The sequence below is a fragment of the Echinops telfairi genome, unplaced genomic scaffold (assembly GCF_000313985.2).
Source record: "Echinops telfairi isolate 266 unplaced genomic scaffold, ASM31398v2 ScPeMD7_23;HRSCAF=83, whole genome shotgun sequence".
NCBI lineage: Eukaryota > Metazoa > Chordata > Mammalia > Afrosoricida > Tenrecidae > Echinops > Echinops telfairi.
Window position 1 is genome coordinate 14931947 of NW_022103920.1, and position 23591 is coordinate 14955537.

The 23591-nt window shown below is 45.9% G+C and overlaps 1 protein-coding gene across 1 annotated transcript in view; it reads left to right on the forward strand.

Annotated features, from left to right (window-relative positions):
• COPG2 (COPI coat complex subunit gamma 2) overlaps nt 1-23591 on the forward strand; it is a 92505-nt gene that overhangs the window by 19180 nt on the left and 49734 nt on the right. Inside the window, exons 7-17 of the mRNA XM_004707818.2 lie at nt 1382-1515; nt 2064-2131; nt 3832-4020; nt 10896-10991; nt 11797-12040; nt 14828-14903; nt 16038-16141; nt 16794-16919; nt 17819-17881; nt 18353-18492; nt 19427-19598. Coding sequence (XP_004707875.2) covers nt 1382-1515; nt 2064-2131; nt 3832-4020; nt 10896-10991; nt 11797-12040; nt 14828-14903; nt 16038-16141; nt 16794-16919; nt 17819-17881; nt 18353-18492; nt 19427-19598 — 1412 coding nt within the window. The remainder of the gene's footprint in view (nt 1-1381; nt 1516-2063; nt 2132-3831; nt 4021-10895; nt 10992-11796; nt 12041-14827; nt 14904-16037; nt 16142-16793; nt 16920-17818; nt 17882-18352; nt 18493-19426; nt 19599-23591) is intronic.

Below are 23591 nucleotides of genomic sequence, written 5' to 3' on the forward strand. Positions count from 1 at the left end.
AGTGAATGTACAAATGTGCTTTACACAATTGATGTATGTATGGATTGTGATGAGAGCTGTATGAGCCCCTAATAAAATGATTTAAAAATAAATAAATGGATAAATAAAATCTAATAATTCCAACATCTGGGCTTCCTCAGAGATAGTGTCTAGTGACTGCTATTCACCCAGCACATGGGCCATAATTTTTCTCTTCTGTTTCATGTCTCCTAATACAAAATGTCTACCCCAGTAATCAGACCTGCCCTTCTCCGCCTCACAGCCCTTTGAGTGTCTTGTTGTGTTGGTCAGTGATTTCCCAGGCTAACCCTTCATCTGTCAAGTCAGTGGTCTTCATATGCGGATGACACACACTTGTTTGCAGACTGCTTCCCCAGGACTGATTTTCGTAAGGACTGCTAGGTGCAACCCCCACCTTTTTTTCACATGCTGTTGTTTAAAAAAACAACAACAGCATGTTTACAAAAACTACCTCCTGGGGAGAGAGAGTAGTTGGGCAACAAATGGAGAAGTTGTGTGTTCTTTCCATAAAACTGGTATCTTCTTGGTCGTGTTTAGCTGTTAGAGTCTCTGGTTACCTAATTGGTGAGATGATGATTTGACGGATTTTATTCAATGCGCTCAACCCTTGAGCCCCTCACCCTTTTCCAAGGGCATCTGTGGGTGTTGGCCTGTGCTTTCCATGCTGCAGCAGTTCCCCACGCTGCCTTTCACTCCCTCGTGCTGGCCATCCAAGTCAGTGGGAGTGAGAGCCGAGGGTTCTGTCAGGTCTTTGCTGGGTGTGAGCCCAGCCTCCCTGTGCGTGGGGTCTCCTAGATCTCCAGGGAAACTTCCTAGATGTTCAGAGTCCTCCATCAGCATCTCATTCCCTAGATGGTGCATTTAAACATTTTGGCCAGTGTCTTGTTTTTGTCCCAGCCGATATTGCCACTGTAGGCACTGCTAGCATTTTCTAACCAATCGCTGGTCCGTGTGTTGGTTGGTTGCTTTCCTTTGAAATACAAATTCCTTGGGAGCAGGACCTTCCTCCCTGGACAGGGGTTGAGTTGGCAGACACAGACTGGCTCTGGGCATGGGTCTTGAGGAACTTCCAAACTTTCTTCCTCCCCACTGGCTGCCAGGCTGCTGGCTTCCGAGGCAGCCACGGAACGAGATGAGGTGGGAAGACGGAGAGCTAGCAGCAGCTCCAGAGAACTCCCAGTTCTGACCAGGATTTAGCTGGCTGGGGTCCTCTGCCCGTCTTCCCGTCGCTTTTATGGAAGAGTAGGTTTGCAGAGGTTCTTCCACGATTTGGGATGTGCTTCTTGACCTGCCTGTGTTTTCAACCACTCTTTGTTCTATTGGTATCTCGAGCGTGACCTGTGTGTACATTTATTGGCAGCCACGAGAGTCCACTCTTCGATTTCATCGAAAGCTGCTTGAGGAACAAACACGAGATGGTGATCTATGAAGCTGCCTCGGCCATCATCCATCTCCCCAACTGTACTGCACGGGAACTGGCGCCTGCCGTTTCAGGTCGGGGAGTACTTGATAGCCAGAATCCTTTATGCTGCTGTGTTTCAGATTTGCAGGTCTGTTGGATAGGTTGTAAGGGTCGATGACAAGCCTTAGCACAGTGTATATAACCTCTGTGTTCTGATAGCACATCTGTCAAGAGTCCATTTTAGTTGTGCTTTGATAACTTCATTTTCTCAAGTTACTATTTTTTCCACATTAAAAAAATTAAATGAGTTTAACTTAGAAAATAAGTAACTTTAGTACTATGGCTTTCCTAGATGTTTAGAAAGTTTATTTGTTTTATAACATGAAATAATTAGAGTGAGAATAAAATATTATTGGTCTGTTGGCCTTTTCAGAAGAGCAGATTTTGTTTTCTGTGAATCTAAAGTGTTCATAGTGAGACAAAAAGTGGTTTTTCTCTCATGACACATTTCTATGCTATGAACTAAGCTGTGTGTTTTCTAAATATGACCCTTAAACACATTAAATTTCCAACTATCTGTGATGAAATGAGCTACACTTAACAATGTGAGACCTCTTTCTTTTTCCTTTTCTCTTTTCAGTTCTTCAACTTTTCTGCAGCTCTCCAAAGCCAGCCTTACGGTATGCAGCTGTAAGGACCTTGAACAAGGTGGGCGACTCTTTCCTAGCTCTATTGACTTACCTAGTGGGTGATTGTACATTACTGACAGTGAAATATTTTGCTTTCTCTCCAAGGTGAATGGATGTGATTTATAGGTCTCACTTCTATAATGCCTCCCTTGTATTTGTGGTCCTAGGTGTGCCCATGTTTATTAATCAACTGAAGATTGTAATTCATTCTTTTACTGCTAAGCATGCTGGAGTCAAGAGCCATTCTGTGCTGTGTGCTGACCATCAGCCAGCCACACATGGCTATTTCTATTTAGACTAGTGCGTGGGAATTGAGACAGAAGATTCAGTTCTTCAGTAACACTAGTCCATTGCTGATGCCGAGGAGCCACGTGTGGGTCGTTACTGGCTCGTCAACTGCACAGCGTGCATAGAGAGCATCTCTACCCTTGCAGAAATTTCTCGTGGACAGGGCCTGTCGACAGCAGCTCTATGTAATAGGAACGATGTGAGCTACAAATGTAATCTTTAATTTTGTAGTAAAAATATTTTAAGGGTGAAATTAGTTTGAATAATAGATTTTACTTAAGCCAAATATCTAAAATGTCTTTTTATCAGGTAATGAAGAATTAAAGGGTTTTGGGTTTTGCAGTTTTTTTTCCTACCAAGACTTCATCATTTAGGGTATGTTTTGTACTTAACAACACATCTCAGTATGGACTCACCACATTTCCATTGTGTTTTAGTCCCATATGGCTCCTGTAGTGGAGAGCATACGTCCAAAGCATAGGTTCCCAAGCTTATTTGGCCTACCGCCCCATTTTCAGGGAAAAAAAAAATTGCTCAGCCACCCCCCTTTCCTAGCACATAGAAATGTTTGTACTTTAGCCTAGAATGAAGTATAGATACCTGCTTTTGCAGCCCTCCCCTCTCTCCCTCATCATTCCAGCACACACACCTTTCCTTTGGGAAACACTTGTCTAAGGGACTAAAGAATACAACACAGGAACAGTATAAATTCAACGAATGAAATATTTTTCAAGTAAAAATTTGGTGCAACAGATGATTTGTCATAAAGCTGTACCCCACCATTTATTAAAAACGAATTGGATGAAGAATTGGAAGGCAGAAGTCTAGAATAGCCATGGAAGAAGCCTTGTAGAACCATTTGAATTTTTTCATACAGAATGGCTGTGGTATAAGGTGTCGTCGACTCAGTTCTGACTCCTCACAGTGCATTGTAAAACAGAAAGGTCCCCACACCATCCACGCAGTTGTTATGCTTGAGCCCATTTCTTGTTTTCCAGTGTGTCTGTATGTTCTTGTGAAAAGCAGAAATGGTTTCTGTGAGATAACTAACAACCTCTGTTGGGCGGTATTGACGACGCTAGGTCCCAATTTGAAGGCTCCTTACAGCTAGTGGAGTAAGCATACATGCACACCACTAACAATCATGAAAAATAAGCAATGATAATAGAAGGCTGAGTGTGATACTGTTATGAAGATTAGAGGAACCTGTTCTGCAGCATGAATCATTGATCAAATGGCATACCTTCTTCATTGAAGATAGTCTTCTGAGCCCATTGTTTTTACTCTCTCATCTTCTGAAGATAAAGACCAAACAAAGCCATCTGGCTCAGCGAATGTCTGTTTTTCTTCTCCTTTGTTGTTCAAAGTCGAGCCTTTATCAACAGCAATTTGCTTCCTTTTTTTTCCTTTTCTTTCTTTCCCTTCCACAAGGTGGCCATGAAACATCCGTCTGCTGTGACTGCCTGCAACCTGGACCTGGAGAACTTGATCACGGACTCAAACCGCAGCATCGCCACCCTGGCCATCACCACCCTCCTCAAGACAGGGAGTGAGAGCAGCGTGGACAGGCTCATGAAACAGATATCTTCTTTCGTGTCTGAAATTTCTGATGAGTTCAAGGTAAGAGTGTAAATATGAGCAGTGGCGTCCCTCGGGGAGTGTAGGGGTGACATTGTCAGAGGGGGTGATACCAACCTGACTAAATTTTTTTGCAGTATTTCAGCAGAAATTTATTATTTTTCATAAAACTAGGCTTATCGTTAGTTCTAACATAAAAATTATTCGTAACCCTGCTTACCTGTATCAGAATACTCTGCTAATTTACTCTTTGAACCATCTACTGTGCTCTGGTCATTTGTTACCCAATTCTAATGATGCTTCTGGTCCAGTGGTTTTGTCTGCACGTGCTATTGTAGTTTACGAGTGTTATTTTAATTTTGCTACTGGTAGTTGTTTGTGTCACTACTGTTGCTAATATAAAAGAATGAAGTAAGAGAATTAGGACTTTCAAGTCACGTTAGCACACGAAAACATGACTGCGGATTCTGTATGGCCTGGCATGGGAGGGATCCGTGGGGGACAAGGGATGGGGTGATGTTGCAGCACTAGGTGACCCCAACTCTAGTGATACCACCGAATGTGATTATGCTTTCTGTTAGCAGACGTCTGGTCTACTTAGTTTCTTAGCAGTGCTTTTTGATGAGTAGTGGTTTTTAAAATTTTATGAAATCTTAAATTGTTTTCCTTTCACAGCCATTGTTTTATGTCTTCTCCGACAATCTCCAAATCACAAAAATGTTCTTACTCTTTTTTTTTTTTAAACTTTATGGTTGTAGGTTTTACATTCATGTCTACGATACAACTAGAATTAATGTTTGTGTGCAGGGACTTCAAAAAGTGTGGAGGGAAATGGAATTAGAAGATAATAGAATTTTTCCATGAACTTTCTGAAGCCCCTCCCCCCTTATGTATATTGTGTGTGATACGTTCATGGTTTTGTTTTTTCCATGTCCAGTTATTCCACCATGATTTGTTGAAGAGTCCCTCTCCCCATCGGAGTACTCTGGTGCCGCCTTGGTCTGAAAGCAGAGCGCTGCATAAGCGCAGGTGTATCTCTTGGCTCGGTCACCTTCTGTTGGTCCTCCGGCCAGTGCTGCTCTGTCTTGGTTACTACAGCTTTTGGTCCAGCGTAAGCAACGAGTAGTGTAGATCTTCTCACTTTGTTTTTCTCTCTCGATAGTCCAGTTCCTTTGCTTTCTCATATAAAAATGTGAACCAGTGTCAGTTTCTATGCAATGAAGCCTGTTAGGAGTCACAGTATTACTGCATTGGACCCAAATCATTTTGGGAGCACCGACATCTGAATCACGTTCCTTCTTCCGATTCATGGACATACATGGACATTGTATGTCTCTCCATTTGGTTAGTGCTTAGTGTTTTGTTTTGTTCTGCACACTGCTTTGTAGCTCCTGCTCCAGGGGTCCTGCGTGGCTGTCGTGGGAAGAAGCACGAAGAGCCGGCTGCCTCCTCAGTATTGAGCTGTAGCAATAGTACCTCGCCTACGCCCCCTCAGAGCGTAGCTTGGAATCTCACGGAGACCTTTAGGGCTGTGCCTGTAACAATAGCGACTCCTCAGGCTGTTCCTTTGTCTCTCTCATCACGTGTGGAAACTGCAGCCTTGAAGCTGACTGACTCACTGACTGACCGACCACAGGCCACACAGTGGATTCGCAGCAGAGCCCAGACTAAAGTCGAACTCTTCCATTTTAAAATGAATGCATTTCTTTCCCCAGCATACTATCTGCTTCTCTACCTAACAGTTTTGTGCTAAGAGCATCTTTAAGTTTAGGTGTTGGGTGGGTTGGTTAAGGTTAAAATGTTACTGATGCAGTGTGAAAATTCATCAATTGGATATCCAGATTGGAATAAAATTGAATCTTCATTCCTGCCTCACACAATACACCAAGCTCACCTCTTGATGGGCTGCCATCACAAGTGTGCAAAGCAGTCAGGTGTTGTAGCAGAAAGCGTGGGAGAACCTCTTCATGGCTTTGAGGTTAGGGAACTATTTCTTAAATAATACACAAAGGGAATTTGGATAAATTGGACCTAATTAAAGTTAAAAAAGTTCCGTTTGCCAAAAGGCACCCTGGAGAGTGAGAAGCAGCAAGGAGAACTGTACAGACCCTGAGAAAGTGCTCTGGAGGATGTCGAGAGAACTTCAGAAGTAAGCTTACAAAGGGGTGGGAAACAAAAGCCTTGAAAAGACCCTAGACTGGAAAAATAAAACAGATCAGATTGTCATAAGCATATGGAAAGTAACCATTTTATAATCATCAAGGAAATGCACTCAAAACCATGTTTCCCTAATTTACCTGAAGGACTGATGAGAGCACGTCAGAGAAGGTTGGTGAGGATGTGGACATGAGACAACAATGCATTGAGAGGGAGCTTATGGATTTATTGGATCCCAATAAAAATGCCAGTAAGATTGTTCCTGAAGCTAGACAAGTTCATACTAAAATTCATAATAACAATGTTGCAAAAAATAGCTAGGAAAACTCTGGAAATAAAACGTTGGGGCGGGGTGGGAAGCTTGCTGTCTCCTAGAGAGCCTCTGCATTGGAAATCGTGTATGCGACTGGTGTCTGACTAGGCTGACGGGACCGGATAGAATGCCCAGAAGTAGACGCAGGTACATGTGGGAATTGAGGACATAAAAGGGAAGTCTTTCTTTACTGTGCTCAAAAGTTAAATGCAATAAAATAAAACACTGATAATCTAAATGAAAACAAAAATTTTAAAGATGTTTCATTTCTCTCCTAGTAATAAAAATTCACATTAAAAGGACCTAGAGATACCATTCATCACCCATCAGATTGGCAAAAATTTCAAAGCTTCACAATGTACTCTATTGATGGTGCAGCTATGGGGAAACAGGAGCTGTCTCACACCGCCGGTTGAGAAACATCCAAACCCACTGCCACTGAGCTGTTTCTGACTGCCTCGGGTTCCTGACCATAAATCTCTGAGAACAGCAGGCTCATCTTTCTCCCATGGGCAAGCTGGTGGAGTTAAACCTCCAGCTTTGTCCCATAGTACCACCGAGGTTGCTTTGCATTGCTGATAGAATTTACACACTGTCTACAAAACTACATAAGCATTAGTCCTAGCACATCAGCCATCTTGGAATTTATCCTGCAGGTAGACCACCAACAGCCTTTTAAACAAAGCGTGCACACAGTCATGCATTAAAGCACGGTTTGCAGCTGCGCACAATCACAAACTCTCCACAGAGGAGATTGGTTCAATTGCTCACGTGTAAGCTAAGGTTGAAGTTGAAGAAAATTAAGTCCACAAGAAACAAAATACGACCTTGAGTCTATCCCACCTGGATTTCAAGAACATCTCAAGAACAGATTTGAATCATTGAACACTAATGACTGAGGACCTGACCAGGTGTGGAAAGACATCGAGAACATCATACATGAAGAAAGCAGAAACCGCCCAGGAATAAACTGGACTCCATCTACATTAAAATTCTATGTTCATCAGAAAATAATATGAATAAAATGAAGACGACTTAAAAAACCTATCGAGACACCAGTTGCACACACTATTTTCAAATATAGAGGCTCTATAGCAGGGGTCCTCAAACTACAGCCCGTGGGCCAAATGCAGCCTGGGGAGGGCATTTATCCAGCCCGCCAGGTTTTTTTGCCCCGTTTGGTTTTTTTGCTTCAAAATAAGATATGTGCAGTGTGCCCAGGAATTTGTTCATAGTTTTTTTAAACTATAGTCCGTCCGGCCCTCCAGCGGGTCTGAGGGACAGTGAACTAGCCCCCTGTTTAAGAAGTTTGAGGACCCTTGTCTATAGGATATACCTAGCTTCCCCACTGCCAGCTTTTTATTTTCAGTTATTTTTGGAAATTTACTTTTATGAATCTTAGTATGAAGAATCACTACACAAGCTAACTGAAGAGAACAGCTATCTGGACAATGCTGAGATGCGCTCACTAAGAACTAGGGATGTCGTTGTGTTTATCCAAGTCTTTGGTCAAGTATGCTTCATAGTAGATCTCTTACCAGTTTTAATTCTCAGTTTTCAAAATGCTTAATCCAAGTATTTTATCTTCGTATTATAAAGTGAGATTTTCTAGTCCACTGTAGCTTCTAACTGAATATTATTGATGTATATATTGTTATTTTTGCAAGTTAGTTTTACCACCCACCGTCTTAGTGAATTATTTTGAGTTAGCTTTATCATTGATTCTCTTTCCAGGTATACTATCACTCCATCTGTAACTAGTTTTGTTTTTTTTCTTTTTCTAAGTTCTGTAGTAGTTTTTCTCCTATCTAAATACTTTGACTAATATCCCCAGGATAATGTTAAATGATAATGGAGATAGTGGGCATTCTTGCTTTGTTTATGACCTTCATTAAAATGCCTCTGAAGTTTTTCCCTTAAATAAGATGCTGACATTAGAATTGAAATAGCTATGTTTTATTATGTTCATTAAGTATCTATTCCTATTTTCTCAAAAATTATTATAAGGATTGTATATTGGATTTTATCAAAGACTTTTCAGCATCTATAGGTATATGGATTTTTTCCTTTGGGCTCATTAATATGGTGAATCATGTTAATTAGCTTTTTAATATCAAACCATCCTAGCATTCTTTTTTTTTAATTTCTTACTATGGCATTCTTGATATAAATTCCATTTCAGCTTGATGTATTCTTAAAATAGTACTGGGATTTGCTTTCTAGTAGTTGACCTAGAATTTTTGCATCAATATTCATAAGTGAGGTTGGTTTGTGTTTATGTGTAGCCTGTCTTAATTAGGTTTAAGGATTTTGAAAATCTTTTCTAAAAAGAAGTTGATTTTGTTTCCTTCATTTTCTGTTCTCTGGAAAAACGTGAAGATTTAGGACCCAGTGATTGTTGGGAGACAGTTCTCAATTCTCCCTGGGCCTTTTACATTTCTATACCTTTTACAAATTAGGTTCTAACTGCCCACTGTTACCAACAGCCCAATTTTGTTCCCTTTATATGGAATAAAGTGACTTTCAGCCTTGGAAGATAAGAGTGTCTCCCTCCCGAGTACACGCCAGACTTCCGTAAGGGCCTGGATGATACAAATAGGGCCTTGTCGAGAAGAGAGGGTGGCCACGCTTAGTGTGCAAGGTCATAAAGAGCATGCTACCCTTCAGAACAAAGGGTAGGCAGAGTCAACCACCAATTATAAAAAACTCACGTTCTTGGTTCAGAGTTCTATAAAGAAACCTTCTATGGGTGCAGCTATTATCTCCCCCTCATCATATTACATTGTGGTCATTAGGGCTCAAAGAAATGAGAAATAACCAAACACCTTGTGGTTTAATCCATACCGACGCAGAGTGACCCTGTAGGACCGAGTTGAGATTGCCCCTAGGGCTTCTGAGGCTGTCATCTTGATGGAAGCAGACTGCCCCCTCTTTCTGCTGCGTTCAGAATACCAACCTGGTGAGCAGCCAAGTGCTTGTGGCACCAGGGCTCCTCTGGGCTCAGGGGACTTGACCTTCTGGTGTGATGAGTGGTGTTTCATCTCTGACCAGAAATCTCTTGTTTTAATGGCATCCGTGAGATTGCAGCAAGCTAACTTGTCTAGTCAGATTTGTGAGGTAGAACTGGGTCATGGGAGTGCGGGGGTGGGGAGTGGGAGGAAGTATTTGGGAACTAGAGGAATGATGTGTGATTTGTTGGTGCTATACTGCACCTTGGTTGAATCATCCCTTCCTTATAACCCTTGTTGGGGGATATTCAATTGTCTACAGATGGGTTTTGGGTCTCCAAGCCCCCTCTTTCACATCAATATAGTTGGGGTTTTTGGATCTTTTGATGCCTGATCCTGTGGACAGCTCATGATCACACATGCTGGTGTGCTTCTTCTGTGGGGCTGATTTGCTTCCCTGCTAGATGGCCACTTGTTTGGCTTGAGGCCTTTAAGTCCCCAGACGCTATATCTTGATAGCCGGGCACCACCCGCTCTTCACCACATTTGCTTATGCACCCATTTTGTCTTCAGCAATCGTGTCTGGAAGGTGAGTATCAAAGAGTGGCAGGTTATCAGAACAAAGTGTTCTTGTTTTAAGGGAGGCCTTGAGTAGAGGCCCAAAGTCCATCTGCTATCTTAATACTTAACATATAAATATGTGTACATTGGCCTTCATCCCTTTCATTAAAAATTAATATACTTATATATATACATGCCTATAGTTATACCTCTATAAATAGCTTTGCCTCCTATCTCTTTCCTCTATTTCCTTTCACCTTCCTCTTGTCCCACTATCGTGCTCACCCTCCTTTCAGCTGTCAATATTTCCTCTCGGATACATTGCTCTTGATCAAGCCCCAACTGGCATTATACACCCTCTTCACTATCAATTTTAGGTCTCATGTTGTTCCCTTATCTTTGGGTTTGTTGGCTCCCCACTCCCCCTCCCTAGCCCCTTCCACTCCCATGTCCCCCCAGAACCTCTGGTCCCATAGTTTTCTCCTCGGGATTGTTCGTCCTGCCTATCTTATATGGATAGACATAGGGAAAAAGAAAAACAAAACATAATAAAACAGAACAAGAGGGGGGCAAACCCAATAGCTAGTTCCAGGTCTGTCTGCTGACACAGCACGCACGCAGGGTAAAAGTCCTTGACACTGCCCTCTAACATTTTGGCAAAACTCTGCAAGAACCCATCCAGTCTAGCATTCCTCCCTCCGTGAACGGGTGCCTCAGCACCGCTCTCTGTTCCATGGAAATCAGTCTGCTTACCCAGGGGCAGAGGCCTGGGGTCTCCTGACTGAGCTTCACTCTTGTTTTGCCTTTCATTCTCCTTTGAGGCCTCTGCTCATCTTTCATAGAGCACCCCGTTTGCCACCTTAGCTAACTATAGTGCTGTCGGGTAAATGAGAGGGAAGATGTACCAAGGTGACTCTTGCTGCTGTTGGTTCCCACAGGTGGTGGTTGTCCAGGCAATCAGCGCGCTCTGCCAGAAGTACCCTCGCAAGCACGGTGTCATGATGACTTTCCTGTCCAACATGCTCCGAGACGACGTAGGTGGACTACGTTTGCTGCGCTCCTCAACCCTGAAGCTTAGCCTGCCTCTTACATGTGAAGCACCACTAGCTTTACTAAATGTGTGATTATGTTGACTTTCCTGCTTGGAGGGGAAGAAAAGCTGTTGCTTCTTTGCCAAAGGGTGGGAATGTTGAGTATTGCCAGCATAAGCCCTGGAGAGCGAGCAGGCTCCCAACGGACTCCTTACAGTGAATAGTGGCTGAGAACACCCAATTTTCAGGAGGACGGTGGGAGCCCAAAATCCACTTGCAGGGTCCTTACATGGAGGAAGCCTCTGGTGAAGCCCCTCTGACCACAGTTGAGGCCCGGGAATGGCCTTGTCCTCAGACAGAGAGCTGTAAACTCGATGATGGCAGATGGGGTTGGGTTAAAATGTAATAGCTGATCGTTTGATCGCCCTTGTGACCCAGTTTATGTTTGCACACGTTTTTCATATTTCCTGCTTTTTTCTCGATTGAGGTTTTTTCCCTCTGGTTTATTTTGATATTGTTATTGGTCTTATTTCGTGAGTATGTTTTCCAGTATATGACACCCAGGCTAGGTAAGTCTGTAAAGACAGTCACTGGATTAGTAGCTTCCTGGGGACATGAGCGAGGAGGCAGGAGGGCCGTGGGAACTAAGAATACAAGAGGGAGAGAATGCCCCGGACAGGTTGCGGTGGTGCTTATGTGACTCTTCACTGTGACTGTGGAGCTATGGGAGTGTCTGCACGTGGATTACGTCTCAGTAAACAATTTCAAGAGGACAAAGCGAACGTGGTTTTCCATTCTCTCCGGCCAGGGGGGCTTTGAGTACAAGCGGGCCATCGTGGACTGCATCATCAGCATTGTGGAGGAGAACCCGGAGAGTAAAGAATCGGGGCTAGCCCACCTGTGCGAGTTCATTGAAGACTGTGAACACACCGTGCTGGCCACCAAGATTCTCCACTTGTTGGGCAAAGAGGGGCCCAGGACGCCTGCCCCTTCCAAGTATATCCGCTTTATTTTCAATCGGGTGGTCCTGGAAAACGAGGCCGTCAGAGCTGGTGAGTCCTGGACCTGAGGACGCTGACCTAATGGCTGGCCCTTTGAAATGCTTAACGTGGGTGCTATCGAATTTGGAAAATGAGGTTTCAGGGTCTATTTGTATTGGGGTTTGGGTTAGAGAGCTCTTCTTCCACTTCTCCACTTTCTAATTCCCATCCTAATTTCTGCCTTAGCTACAGAGACAACCCCGTGACCGTTCACTGTGCTAGGGTTGTCCTTGTAGTGTCATACATTGTTTTCTCTCAGTGCTAGAACCCTAACGTGTGTGTGTGTGTATGTGTGTGTCTGAAGCATTACTCCCTTCCCCCACATCTTCCTCTGTAATGGTTCCTTTTAGGGTACAAACAGATTCAGTCCCCCCCCCCCTCCTGTTGAAAACAAAATCCCTCTCTGATCTTCTGCTAGCGACTGTGCTTTCTTTTCTATAGAGACCTGGTGGTGTCGTGGGTTACGTGTTGACCGCTGCTGCGAGGTCAGTAGTTCAAAACCCCCAGCCGCTTCATGGGAGAAAGACAAGGCTTTCTATTCCCATAAAGAGTGACAGTCTTGGAATCCCACAAGGGCAGGCCGACCCTGAGAGTCAGCTGCGTCAGTGGCAGTGAGTTTGCTTCTTTCCCCCCTTTTTAGGTAAACGTCACTGCCTTGACTCACTGCCTCCTGAGTTTGCTTTCTGCTTTCTCCCCATCCTGGGGAGCTCCTGTGGCTGTGGTGGGGGGCCGTCGAGCCCGTTCCGCCTCGTAGCCACCCTGTGGACAACAGAAGGAAGCATGGTGCCACCCTCACCAGTGTTATGAAAGAAAGCAACTGTTCTAGAAATTACTTCTTGGCTAGTTGGAATTCAAATTAGGTACTTTAATGTGCTGACTCTGTGGTTCACCGGCTCGTGAATTTGGTGCGCCCTTGAGGAAGCACCGTGTGAAATTGTCCTTGATGTCTGCAGTGGCCTGCGTCTTCCTCACTCCTCAGTCACCCTTGCAGGACTCCTCATCCTGGGCCCATTTCCTTAAAATGTTATCTTTCCTCAGCGTTCTGACTTTGCAACACACGCCTTCCTGATGAGCGTTCTCAGAGCTCTCTCGTTAAGTCTAACAAGATATGACCTTCCAGGACATATCTCCTTCCTGAATTTTTATGCCCAACCATCTGAGGCACATCATAGTCAAATTCAACTGGAAGTTCAAAGCCAACAAATGGGAAGTCCACATCTTTCCCATCCACTCGGTTTTTCACCCCCGGTGAACCTGTGATAAAAGCTCATCAATTCTGACTCTTTAATATGTTTGGTGCCTGTGGCTGTTTTCAACAACTTTGTTGTTTTTGGTCAACCTCCCTCGCCGTCAGGGCAGCGTGGAGTGTTTGCCCTGCTAAACACACTCGGTGCCCCCTGTGAGGAAGACGAGGCCATCTTCTACAAGGACTTGGAGACCCTATGATTTGACACTGACGTGACGGCCCTGGGTTCCTACTTTTTAACTCTTCTGTATATTCTCGTGGAGGCTGCCTTTGGCTCTCCTCCGAGATCTTAGAGATCTAACTACTTCTAGTCTCACGTCCAGTCTGTTCCCCACAGTGTGTGATAGAAATCCTCTTTCAGATGCACAGATTGATCTTCTCTTGAACATCCTTCAGTGGTAACTTTAAGATTGACCCATAACTCATTTTCATCTCTGGTCCCATCTCACTTGTCTCTGCCCTGAAAACGGAGTCCCAGGGATCAGCCCTGTGCATCGTGTACAGAGGCTAGTACTATGTGCATTTTCTTCTTTGCACTTGGGCCTTTGGAATTGCTAGAGGAGCCCTGGTGTCGTCAGAAGTTTCAAACCACCAGCTCCTCCACAAGAGTTCCTACTCCCGTGACGGGGAAACCCCAGGGGCGGTTCTACCCTGTGGGTCAGGATGGACCCGATGGCGGTGAGGGAGGTGGCACAGTGGTTACAGTGCTTGGCTGCCAACTGCAAGGTCAGCAGTGTGACCCACCTGCCTCTCCGCAGGAGAGAGATGTGACAATAGGCGCCTGTCAGTGTTTACAGCCTTGGAAACCTTATGGGGCAGTTCTACCCTGGCCAGTAGGGTCGAGATGAGTCAGAATCGCTCAATAGCCATGGATTTGGGGTCCCTGTTAAACCTTTCTGCGTCTACAACTCTTTCTGACTTTCCCCGCTGGCCCACTCTTCTTGTTTTTCGAATGTTACTCAAGTACTAAGCCTCCCTCCCATGTGTGTCTTCTCAGCCGCCAACTCCGGTGGAAGGTCCCTTCTCTGGTCTCACGCCGCATCCTGGATCTAGTTCCACTGCCATGGCCTTCCTCTGCACTGTCCTTGCCTGTCTCCCACGAGCCGGTCAGGGACTCGTGTCTTTTATCTCTCTGTCCCTGCCACCTAGCACTGCTCCTGACAGAAGGCAGGCAAACAAGACATTTTATTGAAGGAGGGAAGCGTTCGTCATAGGGCTTCTTTTTTCCGCTGGGGTTGGTGGATTGCGATGGAGTCCTAAGCGTGGCACTGTTGACAGTGTGGTGAGGATGGAAGCGTGTGGTTCTTCCTCCTGACTGCTTGGAGAACTTGGTGAGTCAGAGCTCTCTTGGACTTGCGGGATTCCGCAGATGCATAACTGCATCACAGAAATAAGAACCAGGGCGTACCCATACGGAGCATGGCCAGCCGTTCGGTTTGTCTGTTTTTAATGGGTGCTGTTCTGAGGAGCCCGATGGCCAGTCAGTTTGGTTTGGGGTTTGGTTCTAAGAAACCAACGTTTATGCTTCTTCCATGCTTGCTTCTTCCCTCTAGCTGCTGTGAGTGCTCTGGCGAAATTTGGGGCTCAGAATGAGAGTCTTCTCCCAAGCATCCTGGTGCTCTTACAAAGGTAAGTAAATGGATATATTCTGGTTTTGCTTTTGAGAAGGAAGCATTCCATATGGCCACCGAGAGTTGGCCTCCTGGTACCCCATCAAACGCATGGCAGGGCCTAAGGGAAGGGTTGTTGTAGGAATGAGTGAGTGGCATGTTCCCCCCCTCCTAGTAATTCTGTATCGGGTTCCTGTGCTAGGTAACATGTGGCTTTGCGTTTTGTCTTGTGAGAATTTCCCTGTAGAGAAAGGGACCTGAGTCAGCCTGTTTGCGGGATAGGCACTCACTCCAAAGCCGTCTTGGCACCGCTGTGCGGGGATGGCCAGGATTCACTGTTGCGAGGGAGAACATCCACTTTCCAGGGCCCACAGCCCTCCCTGCTGTAGGGACACTTGTTTCACTGACAGCCACTCTGTGGTTGTACCCTGACAGGGAGGCAGATACACCTCAAGGCGAAGGCTGGCTGGTGTAAGTAAAACAGATTGCCATTTGAGCAGTGGCCACACCTGGAATGTGGATGCTGTCTATCTTGTTAGGGTCCTTGGGGAGTGTGTGGTCCCATTGCAGACTTAATGGAGAAGTCTTAAACCTTCACCAGGAGCAGCGGTTACAGATCCAAGAATGAACAGACTCCCGACCATTACCGCTGGTTACTGTGGTCTTTCCTAGTCTCTCCCCCGACCCTCCTTCCTAGTTTGGGGGGTGGGGGGGTAGTGGCTATGCATTGGGCTTTCATTCTATGTGGTCTCAGCAGTTCAAAACCACCAGCTGCTCCTTGGGAAAAAGAGGAGGCTTTTTCCTCCCATAAAGCGTTAAGAGTCCCAGAAGCTCACAGGGCAGTTCTGCCCTGTCCTTTAGGGTCATTCTGAGTGGGCAGCGACTCGATGGCAGGGAGCGTGAACTTCACCTCATCGGGGTCCACTCGATGACAGCGAATTGGGGTAAAATGAATGCCTGCCTGTGTGGGGCTTCGGATTCACAGCATTTCCTCAGCGACTCAGAACAGCCCCCCAGGGTGGTGGACACACTCACATCCTCCACTGGCTATTGTTGAGTCCTTAATAAATACAGGCAGTGTCGTGGGCCCTGTCCTGTCCCTCAGGCACGGCATGGTGGTGCAGTGACCTGCCTCTTCTGCTTCCCTGGACAGGTGTATGATGGATACAGATGATGAGGTCCGGGACCGAGCAACCTTCTACCTGAATGTGCTGCAGCAGAGGCAGATGGCGTTGAATGCCGCATACATCTTCAACGGTTAGTGCACACCAGGGACGTGGACACACGGGCATTTGGTCCCTGCGTGGTGTCGTGGAGGCAGATCTCAAGATCTGCGCCTGAGCTGCCTGTATTAGGCAAAGAGCTTGGTTTTTAGAGTTGGGTGTACTTGCCTTTCTAAGGGAAACCTTCTCACAGGACTAGCTTCGAATCTGATGGGGACAAGTCCTACAAAACCTCTACGAGGATGAGTTTCTTAAATTGGGAAGGACCCAAGGAACATCACTTGCTCCTGGTTTTTTTCATAAATCATCTCATTGGGGGCTCTGACAGCTCTTATAATAATCCATACATCCGTTGTATCGAGCACATTTGTATGTCGCCATCATCATTTTCTTTCTGCCTGAGCCCTTGGTCTCAGCTCCTGGCTTTTCCTACCTTTCCTGTTGAATGGGCGTAACCTTGGCCTCTTCCCTTGGGTTACCACTGTCTCCCAGGCCTCAGTGGCTTTCCTCTGTGGGGGGTCATGTTTTGTTGGCATGTTTATGCTCTACTTTCAGGTCTCCTCAGGCAGAATTGTAAGATAGGGTTATGAGATGGGATGGCTCCTGGGCGTTTGTGGGAAAATTCCATAACCTCTCAAGCCCCTTTTCCCATGAGGTTCTAACGCGGAGATGTCTGCATGTCCCAGGTCTGACGGTCTCGGTACCAGGGATGGAAAAAGCTTTGCACCAGTACACCCTGGAGCCTTCGGAAAAGCCCTTCGACATGAAATCCATCCCTCTTGCTATGGCTCCTGTCTTTGAACAGAAAGCAGGTAATGGGCACTCTTACGTCTCTTAGGGTTTCTGAGCATAAGTAGTGTTACCAGCAGGTGGCTGAGAGTGTTACCAGCAGGTGGCTGAGAGTATGTTTTTTCTAATACTTATTTCGTGTAATTGTGTCACGCCCTAGTCTAAATTTTCCAGATCCTAAGGTTCCCCCCACCCCCAATAAGGGCTTTAAAAAAGTTCTGGTGTTTGCAAAAATTTGAAGTGTGGCCCAGGATGAAAAATGATAAGTTTTGGGTTTTTTTCTTGCCAAGTGTTACGGCATCTTAAGCTCATTAACTGCTGTGGCCCTCCGAATGGTAATTAGCCCCTCGCTGCCTTCATTTTCTTCTGAAGCTGGCACTTCTAGTTCACGAATTTTGCTCTTGGAAATTTATCCTGACTGCATGTATGAGGCAAGGTGGGGAAGAATATTCTCAGAGTTATCTTTAAAACTGAAATAAATAAATAAATAAATAAGAACAACAACACAGGACCAGGAGTCAAATACCTCATGCTTCCTTTTCAACCTTGTTTTTCAGTTTATCTGTTGGTACTATCCAGTTTGACAGTAGACACTTTCTCCCGTTCTCAGACTAAAGCGTGAGAAGATTTGTTTGATGAATTGTTCCTCCTTGCAGAAGTAATTGTTTTTGTACATGCTTGCCCATTTAAAGCCGATTTGATATTTTTAGGGTATATTTAATGATCTTGTAAAACATGATCGTTACATACATTTGAATTTGTGCATCTTGAAAGAAAGGGGACCGAGAACCCATTGGAATGATGTAGAAGTGGCCCGGTGTTTATCTGCTAGACACTTCTGCCCCTCACCTTGCTGTGTGTGAATGTGTTAGTTGGAGAGTGGAGTGAAAACTCACCTGCTTCTTCATCTGTGTCCTTGCAGAAATCACACTTGTGACTAATAAGCCAGAGAAGTTGGCTCCTTCCAGGCAAGACATTTTCCAAGGTAGGGCGCTTTGATGGCCCTGGGCTCGCCTCCTTGGCATTGCACATGGAGGGAATTCTGCTACTTGACTCAGTTTAGCTAATTCTCACCCAAGACATCTTCCTAGAACTAACTGGAGCATGCTGACTTATTTCTTATCATAGGCTACAGTTTCTAGGCCACCCGGTGTCCATGAGACTTTCCAATTCCCAATCTGTTAACTTGCTGCTTGAGCATGTGGTTTTGAGTTTGTATCTTGCTTACTCACCGAGAACTCAAATTCTAAGGAATTAGGATTTTAATTTCCTTTGTTTTTTAAAGTAGTTCAGGATATTAACTTGCTTACTGAAAAGATTACTCCACTTAAGCTTGGAGACATTAGTTGGTCTGTTGAGAAGAGTTGAACAATAATTAGTAGTCAGTTAGCAGGAAGGTCTGGGAGATGCAGAGTAGTAGCTTCCCTGCTATAATAGCCTGCTTTCTTCCTTCTAGAGCAATTGGCTGCCATTCCTGAGTTTATGAATCTAGGACCCTTGTTCAAGTCTTCTGAGCCTGTTCAACTTACAGAAGCAGAGACTGAATATTTTGTTCGCTGTATCAAGCATGTGTTTACGAATCACATTGTGTTTCAGGTGAGCTGAGGGCCACTAGATAAGCTGTAGAGATCATTTCATTTCATGTGATGGGGCCCTGTGAATGGTGAAAAATGTAAAAGTTCATAAAATTGAAATGTATGGAGAAGTTGTGCAACAAAAGTATGACCTACTTAAAAAAATAACTCTCTTTTAATATCAGTGTAGGTTAAGTGAGCTGTTCCAAGAACGTAGGTCTTCTAGTTGATGCTTGGTCAGCCATCAGGGGGCCGCCACCCTGTTTGGGAGAGCTCAGTCACAGGAAAGAGAGAAAACGGATGGCTGGATAAACCACCAGCCAACCATAAAACCCCTGAAATAAGATGATCTTTGTCCCTTAAAGAGATTATTTATAAGGTAGAATTGAGGATGTACACTGGTACAGATAGGAACTGGAAACACAGGGAATCCAGGGTGGATGATCCCCTCAGGACCAGTGGTGAGAGTGGCGATACCGGGAGGGTGGAGCGAACGTGGGTAGAAAGGGGGAACTGATCACAAGGATCTACATATAACCCCCTCCCTGGGGGACAGACAACAGAAAAGTGGGTGAAGGGAGATGTTGGACAGTGTAAGATATGACAAAATAATAATAATTTATAAATTATCAAAGGTTCATGAGGGAGGGGGGAGCTGGCAGGGAGGGGGGAGAATAAGGAGCTGATATCAAGGGTTTAAGTAGAAAGGAAATGTTTTGAGAATGATGAAGACAACCAATGTACAAATGTGCTTGACATGATGTATGTATGGATTGTGATAAGAGTTGTACGAGCCCCCAATAAAATGATTTATAAATAAATAAATCAAGAGACTCTGGAAAGGGAAGGCACCCAGTGGTCCAGAATGGAGTCACAGGTAACGGGTGGGAAAGAAACCCCTTGCGTGGGGTCCTTGTTCTGAGCATGTGCGTCTTTTCCTTGTGGTGCCTTTCCAGTTCGACTGCACCAACACTCTGAACGACCAGCTGCTGGAGAAAGTGACCGTGCGGATGGAGCCCTCGGACGCCCACGAAGTGCTCTGCTGCATCCCGGCCCCCAGCCTCGCTTACAACCAACCAGGAATGTGTTACACTCTGGTCCGTTTGCCTGATGATGACCCCACAGCAGGTACTGACCCACAAAGGGCTGGAAACCTTAACATGGCCGAGAATGCATTAAAAGGATAGGTCAGGGTTGAAGAAGGCAATTCTTCAGAATTGTGTTGTGTTCATAACTAGGTATGCGATTGCTTCGGCTGTGGAAATGTCCCTTTCCAAGCAGAGTCTGGGAGTGCTCTGGAAAGAGAAGCCGTGGGCATGTGGTTGTGGTGGTGGCCCAGACAAGGACGCAGGCTCTCGCTGTGGAGCCCTGCGACCAGGGCTTTCACTCAGGTCTCTGGCACAGGGTGCTGTCTCACTGCTGTGTCTCCCTGCCAGGGGACTCTATGGATTTGGCCGCCCAGTAGGTCCTTGGCATTTCAGGATACGTCATCTCTGAGGTCTGATAGCCTCAGCCTCGTGAGTCATCTAGCCAATTACGGCACCCAGATTTGAGCAAAGCTGTGTCATTTTCTACTTGACCCAAGGCAGCAGTTCCAGTGTGGTGACAAACTGTTGCCCTCTGGAGGGCAAAATGCCCCCCCAAAAAAGAGAGCCACTGGTAGTGCCGACAACAGTATTTGCAAACCTGGAGGTGTGAGATGACCCTGTTGGTGGTCTCTTGTGAAGGGCAAGCCTCTGCAGACCTTGATTTCATCGCCCCCACCCCCAACCCAGTGTTCCCTGCAGAGAGGTGGGTCACACTGTGACCCTGCCTTTCGCAGAAATAAGCACACAGGGCACATTGATATTTTGCACAATTTTTACTGCCAGTCAGTACAAGAAAAACAGATAGGGTAACAAAATTAACAAATATTGGGGAAGTCACAGAGTTACAAGAAGTCAAAAAGGTACTAGCAAATAGTTCTCTCCGGTCAGCGTTCAGTTACAACCAAGGCTTGGCCTGCTCTCTTTTGGCCCCTCTCCCAACTCCCTCCTCCTGTGATACTGCCCCCTGGGAGTCCCTGCCCGGCCCTGCTGTGGTGGGTGGTAGACCAGGCTACTCAGACTCTAGCACGAGGTAGATTCGAGTTGGCACCATTGCTGGGTCTGAATCCCGGATGGTTCCCTCTGGTCCTGGGCTGCGCAGCCCTTCTCCTCGGCAGCCCGCTGGATCCACAGTGCCCTGGGCAGGAAGGCACTTTCCTGTCTGGCCTCCCCGTGGAGCCCAGGCCATCCTGCATTGGCCTGTCATCACCTCCCTTGTCTAGTTCTGCTTGCTCATCGTTGCGCCCTGGCCTGGTCTGTTTCTCTCTCTCTCTGGTTAGCTTTGTCTGAAGTATGTCCCCTAGCTGGCTATCCTCTTGAGTTAGGCCGGTTTCCTTGACCCCTGTTCTAAGCGAGGATTTGGACCTGTTGGCTTTTCCCTGGGAGATCCTATACTTTACCAGTTGTTGTTGTTTTCTGCTAGCCACCTCACCGTGTTTCACAGTCTCCCTGCTAAGTTACTTTTTACCACATTTGTTTTCTAAGGGGTGCCATTATCTCACCACTTCCATTTCAAGGGAAGGGAACTCGCCAAACCCATTCTTCCCATTTCCCTAGGTGCGCTCTGCTAACTCAGGTGCCTCACACCCCAGGGAGCGCTCTTAACAAATCCCATAAGTACAGTTTTACAATATCAAAATACAGCAACATTGAACAAACAAAAACAACAATATGGAGATTACAGCAATTACTTATCATACAGAAGTATAATACAGAACAAACCAAACATTTCCACCAAGAAAGGAGCAGAGAGAAGGTTCCCTCCCCTCTCTCTGGCTACAGAGTATGTTTCGTTTTAAAGTACAGATTTGAAGAGCGAGCCCAGAGGTTTCACCCTTTGGTGTATTAGATATGGGCTCGTCCGTTTGTTGGTATGTTAGTTGTTCTGTTTCGTTTGTTAAATAAAAATGTGACATTGGAGAATTTTCTTTTTTGTGAAAGGGCTTCCTGATCAGGACTGAAATTTAGTTACAAACTCTGTCATAGTATCGTCGATAAATGAAATCGAATTTTGTCACAATGCCTGAACTTGAAACATTTTGTTTGTGGTCTGTGTATATTTGGTCCATCATCTGCCTGCTTAAAAATGAACCCCTACCTTCACTCTCTTCACTCCTACCTCCCTCCTCTCGACTCTCTGTCACAAGGTGTGGAATGTGTAACCTCCGGCCAGTCCTGCCTTTGTTGGTCCATGAAAACACGTGACATACCAGGGCATAGATGGTACAAAGCAGTCGTCTACCCGTCCTCCCTCTGTGCGAGTCCCCATCACAGACCTGCCACCTGCTGCCAGTCACTTCAGGATCTACATGCCCCTCTACCTGCCTTGTCGCAGAACTCTTCCCTAAACCTCGGGGTGGGCGCGGGGAGGATTTAAAATTTAGGTGTGACTTCAAGGTGAACTTGAAAGTAGGAAATGCTTGCTTTAACAGAGCACCTTGACCTTCTCAACGGGTCTCGAGTTGAAGCCTCGCGGTGCGATTCCGAGCAGCCGTTTGGTCAGACGGCTGTAAGCATGGTTTGGGAGTGGGGATGGAATGGGATGAAGAACGTAAGGTGCGTGTGTTTGCTGCAGTGCCAGACACTAGTGACCCCTCAGTAAGTGGAAGCGAGTAGGCTTTCGTTTCCGGAATGATCCCCTTCCTCCCGTTATCCTCTCGCAAACCCCCCTGCCCAAGGGTGGAAAGACACACCCTCCAAGTCTACCAATGATTCTCTTCTTTCCTGAAGTTTTTTAACTTCCTCATTTCTCTAGCTTTCCCCTTTTCGAATTGAGAAAGAAAAAAAAATCTGCTCCCTTAGGAAACACCCGCAGTAGCCCAGCATCAAGATACTCCCATGTACCCTTCCCTCCAGTCGTGAAGGGTGCTTAAGAGTGGTTGACATCAAAGGGCTCAGCCTAGTTGGTCCTGTTGGTTGGCTTTTGCCCTTTAAGAATTACTCCTTATCTCAAACGCTCTAGAAAAACAGGTAGCACTCCTTGTTGCATCTGTTCTCACTCAGTGTGGATTGAACTGATGACAGTATGTCCTATCCCATAGATGCAGCAGTCCACCCATTCCCCTGCTGCCGACCTCAGTAACGCCTCTGCCCATTTGATGAGGTGTTCAACTGCATGGCCAGGACCCTTCGAGTCCCTGTACTCCTTTTTACTGTGGGGCTGTGTCAGGCTGTATCCCATCCTGTCTCTCATCGTCTGGAACCATTTTAGCCAAATACCCCATTTGACTGTCTGGCATCCACACCAAGATCAAGTCGGTCCGTGCATACATGTGAGCTCCTTTTCCTTGGTTCTCTGGGGATCCTGACGGCCGTGCCGCCCTGTCATCTGTAATTCAGCTCTCAGTGACCTGCCTACAGATCTTTCAGCCTTCATCGTGACAAAATCCCACAATCTGATGGATGCAGCATTCCCCCAGAACATGTCCCACCTTCCCCGCAATCCATATTTTCTTCAGTAGGAGCCAGATTTGCTCCCAGCATTCTGAACTCAACTCACAACTTCAGTTACAACGTCAACATTGGCTCACCTCCGGACACTCATCAGAATCCATACTGACATCCTTCATACACTCTCCATTCTTCCAAGCCAAGCCGTTCACCTGAATTTCCGCTCAAATGCGTGGGAAAAAAGGTAGCATCGGTAAAAAATGTACTTCCCAGTCACTATTGTTCCACCTTGACCACTAGAGTTTTGTTTCAGTAGGCGGCCTTAGAAACCAGCATGGGTATTTCTCCAGTTGAACTTGTGTGAGGACTGCCAGGATTCCAAGTTTACCACCTCCGTGTTCACTCACACCCAGTTTGCCCTCTGCCCCCTCTCCGCCCCCCTCCCCCCGAGCCACACTCTGCTATCTGTCCATTCCCTCTGCACCCACTGTAACCTCGCTTTCCCTCTTCCGTGGCTCCCTCTAGTCCCATCCTCATCAACAGCAGCCATCTTGACTGCTGCCATTCCTGAGAATGTGGTGTAGCCACCTAGTCCTCCCCTCTGACTCTGCCCCCCAGAAGCAGCCTGCCTGGTATGTCCTGCTCA